Source organism: Lathyrus oleraceus, chromosome 2 (assembly GCF_024323335.1).
Source record: "Lathyrus oleraceus cultivar Zhongwan6 chromosome 2, CAAS_Psat_ZW6_1.0, whole genome shotgun sequence".
In the NCBI taxonomy this organism is placed as follows: domain Eukaryota; kingdom Viridiplantae; phylum Streptophyta; class Magnoliopsida; order Fabales; family Fabaceae; genus Lathyrus; species Lathyrus oleraceus.
Window position 1 is genome coordinate 485,081,623 of NC_066580.1, and position 18,376 is coordinate 485,099,998.

General features: G+C 36.7%; 4 protein-coding genes across 4 annotated transcripts; 2 read left to right on the top strand and 2 right to left on the bottom strand.

Annotated features, from left to right (window-relative positions):
* The first annotated feature begins 704 nt into the window (after positions 1 to 704).
* LOC127121579 (citrate-binding protein) lies at positions 705 to 1,439 on the top strand. Its single transcript, XM_051052042.1, has 2 exons — positions 705 to 974; positions 1,056 to 1,439. Exons 1-2 carry the CDS (start codon positions 705 to 707, stop codon positions 1,437 to 1,439), a joined length of 654 nt encoding a protein of 217 aa, XP_050907999.1.
* A 368-nt stretch (positions 1,440 to 1,807) lies between these two features.
* LOC127121580 (probable xyloglucan galactosyltransferase GT20) lies at positions 1,808 to 3,457 on the bottom strand. Its single transcript, XM_051052043.1, has one exon. It carries the CDS (start codon positions 3,419 to 3,421, stop codon positions 1,808 to 1,810), a length of 1,614 nt encoding a protein of 537 aa, XP_050908000.1. The 5' UTR covers positions 3,422 to 3,457.
* A 5,495-nt stretch (positions 3,458 to 8,952) lies between these two features.
* LOC127120745 (FT-interacting protein 7) lies at positions 8,953 to 12,816 on the bottom strand. Its single transcript, XM_051051279.1, has 2 exons — positions 9,566 to 12,816; positions 8,953 to 9,475 (listed from the first exon to the last, which is right to left on the bottom strand). Exons 1-2 carry the CDS (start codon positions 12,160 to 12,162, stop codon positions 9,055 to 9,057), a joined length of 3,018 nt encoding a protein of 1,005 aa, XP_050907236.1. The 5' UTR covers positions 12,163 to 12,816; the 3' UTR covers positions 8,953 to 9,054.
* A 3,028-nt stretch (positions 12,817 to 15,844) lies between these two features.
* On the top strand, positions 15,845 to 16,342 carry LOC127123878 (uncharacterized mitochondrial protein AtMg00810-like). Its single transcript, XM_051054057.1, has one exon. The coding sequence runs from the start codon at positions 15,845 to 15,847 to the stop codon at positions 16,340 to 16,342; it is 498 nt and encodes a 165-aa protein (XP_050910014.1).
* Positions 16,343 to 18,376: the final 2,034 nt, after the last annotated feature.

Consider the following 18,376-nt stretch of genomic DNA (forward strand, 5'->3'; position numbering starts at 1 on the left):
CTTTCATAACCATCCTCGTCTAAAAAAACTTTAATATGAACATAATTGTCCTTACCCTTATGTCGAGACAACTTTTCTTGAAGTGACCAATTTTATAATAAATGAAGCATTGAAATCTTGAATTATCAAAAACCCTTGGACAAGGACTTCCCTCTACTTTCACTCATTCCTCTTAAAATACTCATGCCTTCATCCAAGGTGATAATATATACTTTCCTTATCATAAAAAAGAACATCCTCCGAACGTTTAAAGGATCTGGATAATAAACTTAACAAGAATAGAGACTTTTTCTCATCATTAACTTTCACCTCAATATCTTATAATTTTGTAAAAATCTTCAAATTATTTGCAAATCTAGGTTTCTCTCTATTCTATGCATATTGTGCATAATAATAATGATAATGGTAATGATAGATGGCTTTACCTTTGGAGATAAATCTATGGTGCCCTTTAATTGTATTGTGGATGTCCATTGACTTTGTAATGGAATGAGACGAAGCCTCTCAAATGTGTGAAAGACTAAAGGCCATTATATTAAAATGAGGGACCAAGAGAACAACAACAAACAAAAGAGGCAGCATAGAGAAAGGGAGAGTGACCAATAATCTTGCAGAACAGTTTCTAGACCACTTACACATTCTTAGAACAATGTATATGTACTGCTAAATCAATGACAATATTACCAATTCTGCAACTAAAAACAATGACAATGTTGCCAATTCTGCACCTAATCCTTTTGTCATTAATCATCCATCAAACAACCTCATTTTCCTCAGCTGCTATTGATCCCACACAAGGGTTCACTCATGTTTCATTAGATAACTCAAACTTTGTTATTCAAAAGCCTTACAATGTTCCGGTAAACCAGCGTTACAACTTCACAAATGGTGTGCATCAATTTTGGATATACCCCACAGACAAGCCTTTCTTGAGTGGCAGCAATACAAAGCCACGAACCGAGATTCGTATCAGTGTAAGTGTGTATTTGGTTCTACGGTAACAAAAATTTATCTTGCATGACATTATATCTCAAGTTTTCACTTTGCACTTGCAGAAACATGAGTATACATCTGGTATATGGCAATTTGAAGGGTATGGTTATGTTCCAAGTGGCACAAGTGGCGTGTGCATTATGCAAGTATTTGGCGGAAGATCTACTGCTACAACGACACAGCTTAGGATCTACGACGGTTCGCTAACTTACTATAATTCTCCTCATGTTCTGTCTCAGAATATCTATAACAGGTGGTTCAAGGTGAACGCGATTCATGACGTGGACGCCAATAATGTTAAGATTTATATCGATGGAGTTCTCAAGCGCGATGGAGCTGGTCTCGGAGCTGGTACTCACTACTTCAAGTTCGGGGTTTATGTACAAAATGATCATTCCAACCGCATGGAATCTCTTTGGAAGGATATCAAAGTTTTTAAAAAATAGTGCACAAAATTGATTAAGTCAATAGAAAAGGACGAGTCGTTTTACATTGACGTCAAATGAGAATTCTGTATTAAACGAGGCTCTAATACCATGTTAAGACATGTGGTTGGCCTAACTCAACCCTACAAAACCGATTGGTAGAGTGAGGACTGCCTCCGCTTATAAACACATGTTGATGCCATATATTATCCGATGTGAGACTCTTAATAATATAATAGGCCTATTTGGCAATGTTATGAATTCTTATTAGATTTTGGTGTAAGACTATTTTGAAGGTTGCTTGCAACTCAAGTAAGCTTTTCATATATGATCATGAATTTAGATTGATAAACAAAAAATCAGTAATCGTTCAACAAGGAATTAAAGAACTAGTCCTTGAATTTGCTAACCCTATGAAGAAGATTATTGAAAGTAATGGCAAATGCATCTTGAAACTTTTCAAGCTCAGCATTGTGATCACCATATACTAATCCAGGCAATAGTTCATACACAATATACCTCCTCATGTTTTCTCTCTCTCTCAAAGAGATATTTCCAAGCTTCTCTATCACATTCACATTCTTTTCTCTCACCTCTTTTTTGTCCATAAACACAGAATACCTATCATAATCCTCTGGCAAATGCCAAGGATATTGATAATAAGCCGTGAAAGGATCGAAAAGAACTGGAATACAGCCCGATATCAGTGAATCGAAAACCGATTTTCTCGTTGGACTATCTCCCGGTGGCTGCAAGCAAAACTCAGACTCCACAAAAAGTTGTATAATTGATTCTGGCTCATTACATTTAACAGAACTACAGTTCAGAAACTTGCATTTACCGTCACTTTTCGAACTGCATTGGTCGATTATTATCAACCTTATGTGGTCATCAGCGTCATTCCGCGCCGCACCAGCAAAACTCACGAGATTCTTCCGATTAGATCTTATGATTTTCAGCTGCCAGTCGATTATATCATTGTCCGATTTCGGATGAAAATAAGTCGGATGAGGAATTCCAATATCGTTCAAATGCCATGGTTGGCGTTCGATCAATAACTTAATCGGATTCTGCATTTTTTCAAGCTCTAACAACCTAGTCCCCCAAGGAGAATCACTGGTTCTTCTAAAATCCCAAGAAATTTTCCCCAAAACAAAAACATGATCCTTACCAAAATTCCTTTTCCAAGTAACTTGTCTCTCAAGCCACTTCAATAACTCCAAACCCAAACCATCTTTCACATCATTCGAAACATTCTTGAAATGCCATCTCAACACATCAAGTCCACCATAAAATGGAACATAGAATAGCTTTGCATCATTCTCATTATAAACCCTGCAAGGATGTTTCAAAACCTTTGAATGAAAAATTAGTTCAAGTGAGTATTGATGAGTTTTATACCAACCTTTACCGAGTTTCGATATCGGTTCACCAAACCCTTCATTACTTACATATCTACAAAAATTCTGCCATGGAAGCATGTCACTGCACTGACCAACCAAATCCTTGTTAAACTTAGATGGTAAATCATACACATAGATTCCTTTACCATCCTCACAACTTGCATTGTTTTTATTATCGAACCTCCACGACCGATGAACCTTCAAGTGTTCTTCAATGATCTTAACCGCATTTGCAACCTCTTCATTATGCGGAGTACTAATCGGAAACTTGTCAACTTCAACTTTCTCAGTAGTAATAATAGAAGAAGTACTATTACTAATATTGTTATTGTTTATGGAAATATTTGGGATTTCGAATGAGGGATTAGTATGAGTGGCTGCAGAAAGACAATAGAAGCTATTATTGAGTTTTCTTGTGGAAAAACAAACATGAATGATGTTTCCTGTTAAAACTGTGGAGAATGAAGACCACATGTAAATAAGGACTAAAAGAAAGATTAAACCAGAAATTCTAGTTAAGAAGCTGTATAGAATTGAAAAACCAGAACAAGATTGTTTTCTTGATAATTTGGATCTTTTTCTGGATAAAGACACTGCCATTTTGTGATCACAATTAGTGTTAGGAGTTAGGAATTAGTAGAGAAAAAAATGAATCATTATTTTCTCACCAAATACTTATCATGCAAGCACGAATTAAGTGTATATATATTATATAGTTTATATATTGTAACGTGCTACCATATCTATGCTTAGTAATGTAAGGTAGTGGTTGACGTTCATGATTCAATTAATGTTCATATTTTCAATGAGACTGCATTCATATGTTTCATTATTTTTTTCAAAGGTCAACATTGTTCTTAGCACTTTTCTGTCTTCTAAATCAATTATGTTTATATTTTCAATCCTTAAAATGGAGAATATCATACTAAATATCAGATTTTCAAGATAATTTGAGTAATAATGCTATACTAGACTTGATATGAACTTCCTAAAAACTATGCTCAATTTATGTTTTGAAATACGTTTCCAAGCAATTTTCATTTTATGTGAATCCTTGTGATACTCGCCACTATATTCCATACACTCAAATGTCACAATTACTCCGTACCATACGGTATGATTCTTTTTGTTATATTTAATAATTATTTTTCACTTTTTCTAATATAAATCAACACATGCCTCGCTGAATTTTACATAAAATTTTGATGTTATAATAGCAATTCTCGACAATTTTTTTCTCATTCTTATAGGTTCTCCTAAATCTTTGGTAAAAAGTCAAAAACGCCTCTAATTTTTAGAGATACATCTCCGAACGTATAATTTCTTCACTTTTTTAAAATTTAATTCGGAAATACATCTTTATATTTGTTTTAAGATTTGATTGCAGATGCATCTCTTAAATAACCCTTAATTTTAAATCCAATTCAGAGATGTACCTCCAAACGTATTTAATGTACATATATCACACTATACCTCCCTTTTCTCATTCTTCATTTTTTGAAACTTTTCCATCCTCAACTTCAAGCAACATTGGAGTTCGTAGCAACATAATTCCAGTCCACTTTTCAAGTTTCTTCGAGGATAAGTATTACCTTTACTTCAAGCATTTCAATCCCAACTAACTCCACTTATTCGTCCTCAACACTTTTTTGAGTAAGTTTCTCATTTAACTTGTTTTGATTTTTGATTAATTTATTAGGTAAAATAGTTTGTTATAAATGCATTATGTAGTAGTCAAATTCGTAATAGATAGCTCTTAGAGACATGCACTGGGATTTGATTTCATTTTGGGTTATTTGGATAAGACTGATATTAGTTTCTGCAATTGATACAAACACGAACTTTTTCGGAGATGCATCTCCGAATTGGTGGTTTACTGGTTTTCGGAAATGCATATCCAAAAATGCACTGGATGCAAACTGATGTATTTTTCTCGTATTGTTTTAGGAAAAAATGTTGCAAACAATGACAACAGACTGAGATTCGGCCTTGAAACCCATCACACGTTTGTTCGACGTGAGATGACTAAACTTCAGAATGAGCAGACCAGAGTTAGGCGGTAACCGTCCCTAGGCCTCTTGAGGGGAATCATCGACTTCTAGAATCCGCCTGTCATAGGAGTCCTCATCTCAGGGGCACGTCTCCCCTGATCACGTAGACAGGGAGAAAGCTCTTGCTGCTGCACATGATGGTGTTCCTCCACTTGCAGACCCTTTTTCAGGAGGACCCTCTGACACCTCCTTACTGATATGCTATATAGAGCATGTTGATGACATACTGACAGATTACAAGAGTAATTTGGTACCAAAGGCGTATCAGAGTATAAGTCAGTGGCATTATGTGGACGATTACATGACTTAGTTCTATACTATGTCACACCCTGTCATGATACCGGACACTCCTGGACGTCCACCTAGGCTTGCTCATGAAGAGATCCTGGAGAATGAGCAGGCCAGGGATGACCATGTCATTGATGTGTTGTCGATCTGTCAGAATATTATGCAGATTGCGCGTGAGGGCATAAAGTCTGGGCTGTTTGAGAGAGGTGACGATGATGTGGTTGCCCTAACACGTTTCATTCTTATCGAGGCACGAAATTCCTTGGGTTACAGGCTTCAGAGGAGGAGCCAGGGGGTTAGGATTAGGCATATAGAGTAGATTATGCTTTTATTTGTATTTTGGAATGTTTTAGTATTTTTTCCATACTTTGAGAATAATATTTGTAATATGATTGGATGTTTTTTTAATTAAAGTATTATCTTGTTCTATGATATTCGTGTTTATTAATGTTTAAATCAAATAATGAAAATGTTAGTCAAATTAAAATGACTTTTGAATTAAAAAAATACAAACTTAGGAAAATATTTCTGTCCAAGAAACACATAGAAATATCTGCATATGCATCTTCGGACCATTGTTTTGGAAAAAATGGGGTGGTTGCTTAATTTACGAAGGAAGAAAGGTGTTTGCGAAGATGCATCTTCGAATTTACCCTAGAAATATTCGCAGATGTATCTCCGAACTAATTTTTGACAAAAATAGAATGACTGCTTGAATTACGAAGGATGATGAGATTTAAGGTGCGTTTGGAGATATATCTCGAAAATTTTGTTAGAATTTTTGGGTTTTCAGAAGGGTGACATAAGGGTTGGAAAAGAAATTACCTCATTATTGTTGGATATGTTATAGCATAATCTAATTAATATATGTGTGGAGGTCCAATCTTCATAGAATTTAACTATCACCCCTAAGTTATATATGGCACCCCATATAATTGCATTATTCCAAAACTATCTTGACAAATTTTCATCAAAATGGACATACGAAATATCCGACAGTTTATTGAAAGGTCTGATATCATCTAAAAAATTCGTAAATTCATTTAAAAAATCCAATATCAATTTATATCGGTATTTGGAAAAAAAACTGGTGAAAATTCGGCAGTTTGCAGGAATTCCACAGCAGGTATCTCCATTTTCAAAACCCTTATTTGACATATTCACTTCACGCGTCATACTCTCTTATGTGTGAAGAGGAGTAATTGAAGCATTAGAATTGGAAGAGAGTGAGGAAAATGGAAAATGCCATGAAGAGAATGGTGAAGAAGAATTTGGATTTAATTTTCATCCTTGAATGACTCTAATTTTGTCCCAAACCTATATTCATCTATCAATGAGTTCTGAAAATTTTTGGTACATACCATATATTTAAAAAATACATGGTATGACATTGCCGAAAGATTAAAAAATTCTGGTATTTCTTGGTAGAAAACAAATAACTTTCGGTATTTCTTTGAAATTATAGTTATTTTTTTGGTAATTTTTCAAAATTTTCAGTGTTTACTCATACAAAACCAATAATTTTAGCAAAAGCATGCATGTTGTGGGGGTGCAGGTTATATTCTCCAAGCTGAAATGGAGGCCATTTGATTTGTTCTGAATTAGGCCACGCTCCGACCATTTGGAAGGGCCAAATCCAATTCGGGTTTTCTCGTGGCCTCCTATATGCAACTACACGATCAATCCAACATTGTGTGATGTGTTCTCAAGTCGATTCTCATGTGCTTTAGTTATTTTATGAGAAATCAGGTTGGAGGTGATATGCAGTGCAACTTAGCTTTGTTTCTGTATCCTTATTTGAGGTTTTGAAGTAATTGTGTCAACAATGGTGGAAATCGTGTAACAGAATAACAGAAAAACTGTTAAGGGATGAAGAAGAAGCATTGTAAAGAAACTTTTCTTGTTTATCATTGATAAAAAAGGAAAAGATTACAAGATAAGAGTTTATATACAAACACTAAGAGGCCCAATAAGAAGTAGCCAACTGTACAATATATTATCCTATAGTAAAAAAAATAAAAGAATAATATAAGCTATTCTAATATGCCCCCTCAAGTTGGACTATGCAAGCCGCAGAGTCCTAACTTGTGCATAAATGATGAAAAAGCTGGATAGTGCAGCGGTTTGGTGAAAACATCTGCCAATTGAGCTGCAGAGGAAATAGGAAGCAATTGAATAAGTCTTGAGTTAATCTTTTCTCTTACAACATGACAGTCCAACTCAATATGTTTGCTTCTTTCATGGAAAGCAGGATTATGAGCTAGATAGATAGCAGATTTGCTATCACAATAAACGGCTGCTGGTTGAGAAAAACTAATGTTGAAGTCATTGAACAAGTAATGTAACCATTGAATCTCACAAGTAAGAGAAGCTAAAGCTCTGTACTCGGCCTCAGTAGAGGATCTAGATACTGTGTTTTGTTTCTTGGACTTCCAGCAAAGAAGAGAAGAGCCAAGAATCACACAAAAACCAGTAACAGATTTCCTTGTGGTGGGACACCTGGCCCAGTCAGAATCAGCAAAAGCACACAATTTAAGAGTGCTGGAAGCTGAGAATAGGATGCCTTTAGCCGGAGAAGACTTAAGGAATTTCAACACCTTAGTAGCAGCCTGATAATGAGAATCATGAGGTTTAGAAATGTATTGACTCAGATGTTGCACAACAAATGAGATATCTGGCCTAGTGTTGGTCAAGTAGATCAATCTTCCAATGAGTCTTCTATACAGGGTGGGATCAGCTAGAGGAGCACCATCAGTAGGAGAAAGCTTGAGGTTCGGATCAAAAGGAACAGAGGATGGTTTGGCTGCAAGAAAACCTGTGTCCTCCAACAATTCAAGAGTGTATTTCCTCTGATTCATGAAAATGCCCTGAGAGGATCTAGCAATTTCGAATCCCAAAAAGAACCTGAGCTTACCAAGGTCTTTTATTCGAAATTTCTGATCTAAAACCTGCTTAACTTGTGCAATCTCAGACAAAGAACTTCCAGCAATGACTATGTCATCAACATACACTAAGATAGCAGTAAAACAATTATGGTGAGACTTCACATACCTAAAGAAATCAGAAAAGATGAGAGTTTAGAGTACCATTGTCTGCTTGCCTGCTTGAGACCATATAAGGATTTTTGCAACCTGCACACCTTAGAAGAAGAATCAATAGAAATTCCAGGAGGCATTGTCATATATACCTCTTCATGGAGGTCACCATGGAGAAATGCATTGTTGACATCCAGTTGCTCAAGATGCCAACCTTTGATGGCAGCAATAGACAATAGAACTCTAACTGTGGTAATCTTTGTACGATATAATGAGAATGTTGCCTATAAATAGTGGAGACCATTGGGATATCGGAGAATTTGATTGGACATTGGGGAGGTGCGATTATCTTTACGTAACCAAAGAGACTTTTCCTATTTACTTTTTTATATCAGTTGGTTTGCGGAACATCAAAATGTTACCCCTTGTTTTCATAAACTAGTCATTTCATCAGCACACTCTTTATATACTTAATGAGAATCACAACATCACATGAAGCATTTAGAAAATGCCTAACTACACTGACACTCTTACTTGTAACTTGAATAGTTGCCTCCAAAAATTTGGTGCATATTAGATGAATTTAGCACAAAATTTTGAAATTTGGCCTCAACGCATATAAACTTTCCAACTTTTCAATGAAGATAATTTCTGAACTTCACATGACAAAAGTTTACAAAATAACAAATGCTACCAGATTCATAAGTATAATGAGAATTTTAATTTTTCCAAGTATCTTTTTTGGTAACGTCAAGATTATTGTTTAACAATGTTACATAATGGAAACACAATAAGATGCAAAATTATAGTAAAAGAGTTTGAAACATGACTTATGCATTGAAACCAAGAAGCAAGAACTCTACAACATACTATCAGTTCTAGCTGGAAGGCGACGGAAGAAGTTGATCGGTGCAGACGGAAGCCGGTTTCTAAATCTCGGATGCCTCATGAAATAGAATCCTGCTAAACCAGCCACCACTTGAAAAGGAGTAATATATAAAACCAAAGCAGATAACAAACAGAAAGTAATGAACAAAGAAGTAGCGCGCGGATCTCTCCAGCTCAACATTGCATGAATCCTCTCGCCCTGGCTAGCCAAATCGCCTACAACTGATTGTATTCTACCAGCCACACTCCTTAAACGATCATACCGCATTCTCACAACATCAGGGTTTTTGCTTGTTGGAAAAGTATCAAACTCTTCATCCATCTCATCAGGATGTACTGCATCCGCCTGCGAGATTCTTGTGTTCATGTGCGGAGGGTACCTCGCTCTATACCTGATATTACAGATAAAGTCGGTTAATAGTTAGTTAGGTTAGTTATCCATTTTGAACAAGTTATCAATAAATGCAATACTTCAGTAATACCTGAAGTTCCATACACCGATCAAGAACAGGTAGAGAAAAAGCGTAGGCAAAATCAACTCCGGGAAGCAAACCAACATGAGAAACAACACATGAACAAGGACTGTTGTAATAGGATTTAACCACATGCAGATATCACCTAACCATTTTCCAACTGCAAACACGCCAGAAAAAACTGTCATAAGGCGAAAGAAGTTCGCCTTGCTACGACGCATGCTCCATAGATGTGAGTCAACATCTGACATGTATTCCACCACTTCCTTACGAAGCGGTGGCTCTGCTCTTCCAAGCCGTGCTGCCACTATGTTTACTGCTTGATGACGTAGCATATCGAGTTGCATGACTGCGAAAGGCCTAACGTAGTGCATCTTCGGGAGAAGTGGTTTTGAGTATAGGTAAAGCATATTTGAAAAAGAAGTGCATGAGAATCTTATTGCCAAGTGAAGTTCACCCATTTTCTTAACACCAGTTGGGTGAAGAACTAGCAATGGATATGAGTGTGTGTAAATCCTTCCTGTTTCAAGAGTCGATATTCGAATTCTCACCTTCCCAATTTTCAAGTCTTTGTTGGTACTCTTTTCACCACTGATCTGGGAATTGTCAAAGACACCTACTGTGAGGACTGTTGCAGGATCAAAGACCTCCCAAGTATATTGCTCGTTGTATTTAGGCGAAAGATTATCGACAAGTGTCCTTGTTCTAACCCATTTGTGACCATATTTTGCTACACAGTATGTATCAGAAGTTCCTCTACCATCCCTTGTTTTCATAGGGTGGAGTCCTATTGCATTCAGCACTCCAAGTTCTAAAACACCGATCGGTGGCCTCCATAACTGTTTTGCAGTGGGACGAAGATCGCTGCTGTAATGAGTTGATTCATCAAGAACATGATATCCTCCATCTAGACATAGTCGGAGCTGAATTCTACTCGCAAACTTTTCTTTCTTCAGCTGATCCACATCCACAACAACAGGCTTTTCAAGGTTGAACCATCTAGAATGAATGATTCTATCGTCCGCACGCCTCTCCACTGCATTCAGTGGTATGAAAACCCTCCCAATGATCTCATCTTTTCCCGGACCAACTCGATCTTCAACTGAAATTATCACATGATCTTCAAAAGGTTCAGCAGCAACAAACAAAAGATCTTCATTCCAATGTGGATTTAGAGTTCTAGCAGGAACTGTCTTTGTTTTCAGCACTTGGTTACCTATCTGCACTTTGACATATGCATCGGGGAAACGGTTTTTCTCCGTAGGAATCAAGTCTTGTGCTTCTACAACATTGACACGAACATACCACAACCTTGGAGCATGATAGACTTTTGAACGTATCACTGTCGTGGTAGCAGGCGTGCTGTCGACAGGGGAAGCTGCATCCGAATGCCATGCATCAGAAAAGGCCTCGTCTGCTTGAGTACCAATCCAAACTGCTAGCATCAACTCACCTTTAACTTTCTCCCCTTTCTTATCCTCGAGACGGTACCACTCGGGTGCCAAAGGACTATCTGGTGGAACTCTCAAAGGAACCTCATTGATGTCAAATCTCACAATGCCTACAAAATCATCTTTGATAAGATCCTTGTCCTTGATAACAACTTCTAGTACAGATGCTTGCATCCTTTCTTTCGAAAACGCAAACACCTGATGCCACTCAGGACTCTGATTCTTATCAAAATGCTTGGTAATACCTCTATAATTGCCAATTCTCACCTCAACAAACGGATCAAGACTCCCGGTAACATCCATAGAAGGAAGCTCCCGAGCCTTAACGACCCTGACATACAAAAAATACATCCTTTCCACAAGATCATATGTACTCGAGGTCTTGTCTTTATGAACAACGCGGCCACCAACAACCCTTCCCCCGCCGAGAAAAGGACTTGTTTCTTTAAGTGCAAAATCGACCGGTTGTAACGATGAAACTGAATGCATATGCACTAGCTTCATAGACTGTGGTTCATCAGATTTCATTTCATCAGCTTCATACTTTGTTACATAGTGAGTATCTGCATAGCCCGTGGAATGTTGTTGATGCCGATGATGGTTTGCGTTAGGGAGGCCATGAAAGGTCTGTCTCGAGGACTCAACCTTGTCACGAGACAAACCATTCATCATTGCATTCATAGGTCCACGACCTTCAACATGATTATTCATCGGCATAGACTCACCAGAAGGACTCGGAATCGAGGATTTTATAGTTGGATTATCAGTAATGTAAATTTTAAGGCCAATCTCTCCTCTTACACGTGAAAAAACCCCGCGCTTTTCCAACGGATAATGCAAAACAAGAGCATCAGCTTGAGGGACAAAAGAAGTCCCGGTGAGAGTAACCTTGCCAAGAAACAAACTTGAGTTAGTAGCTTTGGAATGGCAATGGACATAAGCTTCAAGAGTGAGGTAATGAAGATTTGTAGGATCTGATATATTGAAGTAAAAGCTCTCATTCCAAACAGGATTAAGATCTTTTTCTTTAACCGTTGTTCGAAACTTTTGGCCGTCGAAGTAAAGTTCAACAAAGGCATTAGAAGAACCTTCTCCATCTTTAGGAAGAAGATTGTGAGCACCAACCACATCTACCCCTAACTTTAAGTTGATCATATTTGAATGTGGTATACAAAGCAGGTTGAAGAAGATATGTGAATGAATGGATATATGGTTTTGACTCACATCAACACATTAATTTAACTCTACATGTCATGTGTAGTACAAGTATATGTTTACAGAAATATATAAATATGCATGTGACACTTTTTCAGCGTCAAGTTAGTGATCCATTAAACACGGTACATACACATGAGCTTCACTTCTCTAACTCCGCGGGTTACTTCATCTTTAATACATGCAACCTGCATCACATCTCAACATTCATTTACATAAAACACAATACAAAGTACACATTAATTACTCTTTATCTAGATTTCAGGAGACACATATCAATAATATTATAACCCTCTTTAAATATTAAAATTTTCAAACAAATTTGAGAATGAGAGGGACTATTATTCTTTACGGTGAAGAAATTATCGGATCGAGTCGCGGATTAAATCACTCTCTTTAAGACATTTTGCGTCTCTGTCCAAAATTATGCAAAACAGTCAAATTACGGTGTACCGTCTTCAAGATAAAACAGCTCAATTCTATACTATACAATTACTATTTATACGATAGATAATCAATATAAAAATAAACGATAGTACATTCGAATATAATATAAATATCAATCATAGTGTATCTTATATATTTACAAAGATTAGACATGACGTGACACATAGGAGCAAGTTTATAATTAATTTAGAATATTATAGCGAAAGATATTCTAACTTATACGGTGGTGACACTTTTTTTAGACCTAGTTAGCCATAAGTTTCAAATGTTCAACTACTTATAAACTTAAACATCTGAATATTATGATAAATTCATTGCTTACTCGCATATGTATATTAAATAATAATGACTCTACGCGTGGAGATAAAAAATGATATCGGCCTTAAATTGCAAGTATGGGGTTAGCATTGTTCACCAGGAAAAGGGTATGGTGTTATCAATCTGGGTTATATTGGAAACATCATGGATGGATTCCATTGACTTTGTAGTTTTTCCCATATTTTAATTTCTGGCAACAACATGGGAGGCATGCCTCTTAAATGTATGAAAGGCTCAACTGCACTTTCTTTTTCAGACTGCTGCAATTAAGGCCTCATCTAAAACAATGTTCTATTAGTATCTCAATTGTCACAATTGTTCGTGCTTGATTGGTTGAAGATATGAAGTAATTTATGCAGTCATTCTTGAAGGGTAATTCAATATTTTAATATTTCGTTTACGTGACAGTATTATTTGTATATATATAGTACTGTAGCTGTCAACAATTGTATCCATCCACTGAACATTGTGTGCAGTGTGTGTGCAATCATTTGTTGTAACCGTTTTAGTAGGGGAGTGAAAGTTTGTTATTCTATCTTCTCTCTCTTCTTCTATTTTCATCTTCTTTATCGTGTGCACCGACAATTGGTATCTAGAGCCCCGGTTCAGATCCACAGGAAAACATTAGTGAATAGTGAGGTGTTGTGTGATTGATTTCGTTTCTTGAGTTCGTGTTGAACTTTTGATTGGAATCGTAACAGAATCACATTTCTTGATTCTGCGGGATTGGGAAACACCAGGGTTTTGTTAGATCTGAGTTTTGCACAAGGTTGAAGATGAACGATAACGGTAATCTAAGTACCAAGCTTCTAGTGTTCGATGACAAGAATTGGAATCGTTGGATGATTCAATTGCATGTGTTGTTTGGCGCTCAAGATGTTCTTGATTTCGTCAATGACGGTTACGTTCCGGTTACACTTCCAGAAAATGCAACGGATGCGTAGAGAAATGTTCAGCGTGATCTGAGGAAGAAGGATCAGAAGGCATTGTTCTACATCCATTAGTGTGTGGATGTGAACGTGTTTGAGAAAATCATTGATTCGACGATGATGAAGGCTGCGTGAGACACACTAGTACGTGTTACGACGGTGATGCATCAGTGAAGAAGATAAAGCTTCAGTCTCTACGTAAGTAGTATGAGAACCTCAGCATGAAGAACAATGAGAAGGTACCTGACTACATCTCCAAAGTAATTCTGATCACAAATGAGATGAAGTCGTGTGGAGAAACTCTCTCTGAAGAAAATATCATTGAGAAGGTACTTAGATCTCTTACTCCTCAGTTAGATTACATCGTTGTAGCAATTCAACATTCTAAGGATCTGAGCACCATAAGAGTAAAAGAGTTGTAAAGCAGTCTAAAGGCATAAGAGTTGTGTCTGACTGAAAGAACCTCTGAGAGAGAGGTAGAGCAAGCTTTGAAAGCTTCTTTTGTCAAGAAAGACCAGAAGAAGTCTTGGTCAGAGGCCAAGAAAAGACATGGTAAGTCTCAGGAGTCAGAAGCCTCTAATTATGATGAGAAGAAACATCATAAGGGAAGGTAAAGGCTTGACAAGAGAATGGTTCAATGCTATTGTTGTAATAGGTTTGGTCATTTTGCTAAGGATTGTTGGTCAAACAAGGAAAGGAAGTCAAAAGAAGCAAATATAGCCCGAGGAGATTATAATGATGAACCTGTGTTATTGATGCCTTATAAATATGATGATGATGAACCTGTGTGATTGACGATTTCTGATTCTGAATGAGACTCTGAATATGAGTCAGAATCAAAAGATGAGTCAGAATATGAAGGTTCTGAAGAAGAGTCAGAATCTGAGGGTTATGAAGATGAGTCAGAGTCAGAAGATGACTTTGAAGCTGAAGATGAGTCAAAATCTGAAGATTCTGAAGAATAGTCAGAATCTTAGGGTTATGAAGATGAGTCAGAGTCAGAAGATGACTTTGAAGCTGAAAGATGAGTCAGAATCAGAAAATGACTCTGAAGGTGAGTCTGACTCTAAAGGCGAGTCTGACTCTGAAGCTGAATTTGATTATGCTCCAAATTTTGATGGTGATTCAGACTCTGGTGGAGATCCAAACTCTAGGAATATTCCAAACTTTGAAGGTGGTCATTCCTCTGAAGATGGTACTTCTGGGGTTCCAGCATATGATTTTGTTCCAACATCCAAAGAAGATTCGGAACAATGTCAGAGGCCACAAAGAATCAAACAAATACCAAGAAGATTTGCAGAGTTTGACATGTTGCAAGATACTGAAGTAGACTATGAGGGAGAGGTTATTCAGTGTGCCATGTTAGTAGACTCTGATCCAGTTAGTGTTAAAGAAGAGCTCAAGAAGAAAGTGTGGCTGAAGACTATAAAAGAAGAACTTAAGGCTATAGAAAGAAACAAGATGCGGGTGTTGACTAAGCTTCCAAAGGACAAGAAAGCCATCAACGTCATATGGGTTTTCAAGGAGAAACTAAATCTAGATGGATCAATTGGAAAACATAAAGCAAGGTTACTAGCAAGGGGTTTCCTACAAAAACCTGGGTTAGATTACTTTGAAGTGTTTGCTCCTGTAGCGAGGCATGAGACAATCAGACTAGTGATTGTTAGAGCCGCTAACAGGAATCGACCTCTAATGCATTTATGAATGGTCCATTGCAAGAAGAGGTATATGTGTCACAACCTCTTGGATTTATGAAGAAGAATAAGGAAGGGATGGTGTACATGTTACATAAAGCGTTGTATGGACTGAAATAAGCTCATAGAGCTTGGAATCTGAAGATTGATTCATTTTTCAAGCTGCAAGGATTCAGAAAGTGTGAGATGGAGTATGGCGTTTATGTTTAGCATATTTTTGAAGCTAATATGATTATGGTGTGCCTCTATGTTGATGACATATTACTAACAGGGAGTTATGAACATGAGATAGCTAAGTTCAAGAAGGTGCTAATGAATGAGTTTGAGATAACTGATCTAAGAAAAATGACATATTTCTTAGGTATGAAGTTTATGTACTCTGAAAATGGTATCATTTTGCATCAGCTAAAATATGAACTTGAGCTTCTTAAGAGATTCGAGCTACTGAATTATAAGGTTGTTGTCACACCTGTAGAAACAAATCGCAAATTGGATTCTAATTCTGAAGGTGATAATGCAGATGCCACAACTTTCAATCAGTTGGTTGGATCTCTGAGGTATTTGTGTAATACCAGACCTGACATTTTCTATGCAGTTGGAATGGTTAGTAGGTTCATGAGTAAACCGAAGTGGTCTCATTACCAAACTGCTGTCAAGATTCTGAGGTATATTAAGGGGACTTTGAAATATAGAGTTTTTTCCCTTTTGGTGAAAAGGCTAATTCAGAACTGATGTGTTACTCAGACTCTGATTGGTGTGGAGACAAAGTTGACAGAATAAGTACTTATGGATACTTGTTTAAGTTTATGGGAAGTCCTACTTCTTGGTGTTCCAAGAAGCAACCAGTTGTTGCTTTGTCAACCTGTGAAGCAGAATATATTGCAGATGTTGTGGCTGCATGTCAAGTTGGTTGGCTTCTAAATTTACTGCAGGATATGAAGATCAAGGTAAACAATCCTTTGAAGCTCATGATTGATAACAAGTTTGTGCAATCAATCTTGCCAAGAAGCCAATGTTGCATGGGAGAAACAAGCATATTGAGATTAAGTTTCATTTTCTGAGAAGTCAGGTTCAGAACGAAAGCGATCAAGATTGATCAATTTCTTCATTTGAGGGATTGAATTAGTGTTATTATTATTTATTAGTTAAAAATCTTGAATTAAGGATGGTGTTGAAGGGTAATTCAGTATTTTGGTATTTCGCCTATGTGGCATTATTATTTGCGTATATATAATATTGTAGCTGTCAACAGTTGTATCCATCCACTGAGCATTGCATATATTGTATGTGCAACTATTTGATGTAACCATTTTAGCACAGTAGTGGAAGTTTGTTATTCTCTCTTCTCTCTCTTCTTCCACCTTCATCTTGTGCACCAACAACCACGCGATTCAATTTAATATTTTTTAAATCAAGAAAAAAAGTTATTTATTATTAAATATGTCTAAAAAACTTAAGATACAATAAGATTATGCTTAATACATGTTTTAGTCCTTTAACTTAATTTAATATCCTGTTTTAATTCTTTAACTAAAAAACGTTACAAGTTAGTCCCTTCACTTCACTTTTGTTACTCTATTTGATCTCTTCCGTCAATTTATGACAAAAAAAATTGAGTTCTGGTGACGTGGCATGACAACAAGACCATTGGTACAAATTTGAATCAGCATATATAGTTAAAAATTGATATACAGTTTAAACTACGAGGTTCCTCAAAAATAAAACCCTCGCAGTTTACATAGTGTATCAATTTTTAACTACAAATGCTGATTCAGAATTGTACGAATGACCTTGTTATCATGCCACATCATCAGAACTTAACTTTCTTTTGTGTGAAATTGACGGAGGGGACCAAATAGGGTAAGAAAATGAAGTTAAGGGACTAACTTGTTGTTGGTGTAAGCCTTAGAGGCTGATGGGAAAATAGCAAGTGTACTATTTTTCTCACTGTAGTAATAAAAGGGGATTTCCCCGTTTGTCGATCTCAAGGACTGCTTGACGATACAGAGTTTATAGATTGTTTCAATTAGACAAAAGCCTTTGGTTTTTGTGTGGTGAGTAATTATACTACCAATTTCAAATAAAGAAAACAAGTAAAAGGTTGAACGAGATACAAATGAGAGAAGATTGCTAGGGTTCGGTGAATGAAACTTCCTGTAACAGATATAATTTATGAAGACTCAGACAATACTCCTGTCAAATTAATTCCGGTCCTCAAGGGTATCTATTCCTAAGTCCTTAGTAAAAGACCTTTGATTATGTAACCTAATTACTATGTCCATCAACAATTAGGTTCATACTCAAGCATTCAATTATCAAGAATTACCGGTCAGATAGAAAATCCCTAGTCCTAGGTTATTTTTACTATCCAAAGTTCTTATCCAGGTCAATGAATAATCGCTGTCCAGCATACATATTCATATTAATCATCATTCGTTGGTCCGACGAATAAAGCATAAAGAACGGCGATAAGAACCAATCAATGGAAAAGAAGAAATAAGCAAAACATTCATAAACATCAAATCTGTCACATTCAGAATCAGGGTCACCCCCCTAGCAATGGGGGGTTTAGCTACTCATAATAGAAGTAAAAACAAAGATTAATATTGTTGTCATTACAGAATTTCGTGAGGAATCAATCTTCAATCGTCAGAAAACTCTTGAACATATGAATCCTTTGATATTCGTTGAGTCTCCAGCTCTCAAAACGCGTCTTTTTTCTCTCCAAAATGTCCCACCTCCGGAAAATCGTGGTCTGGCCTCTTA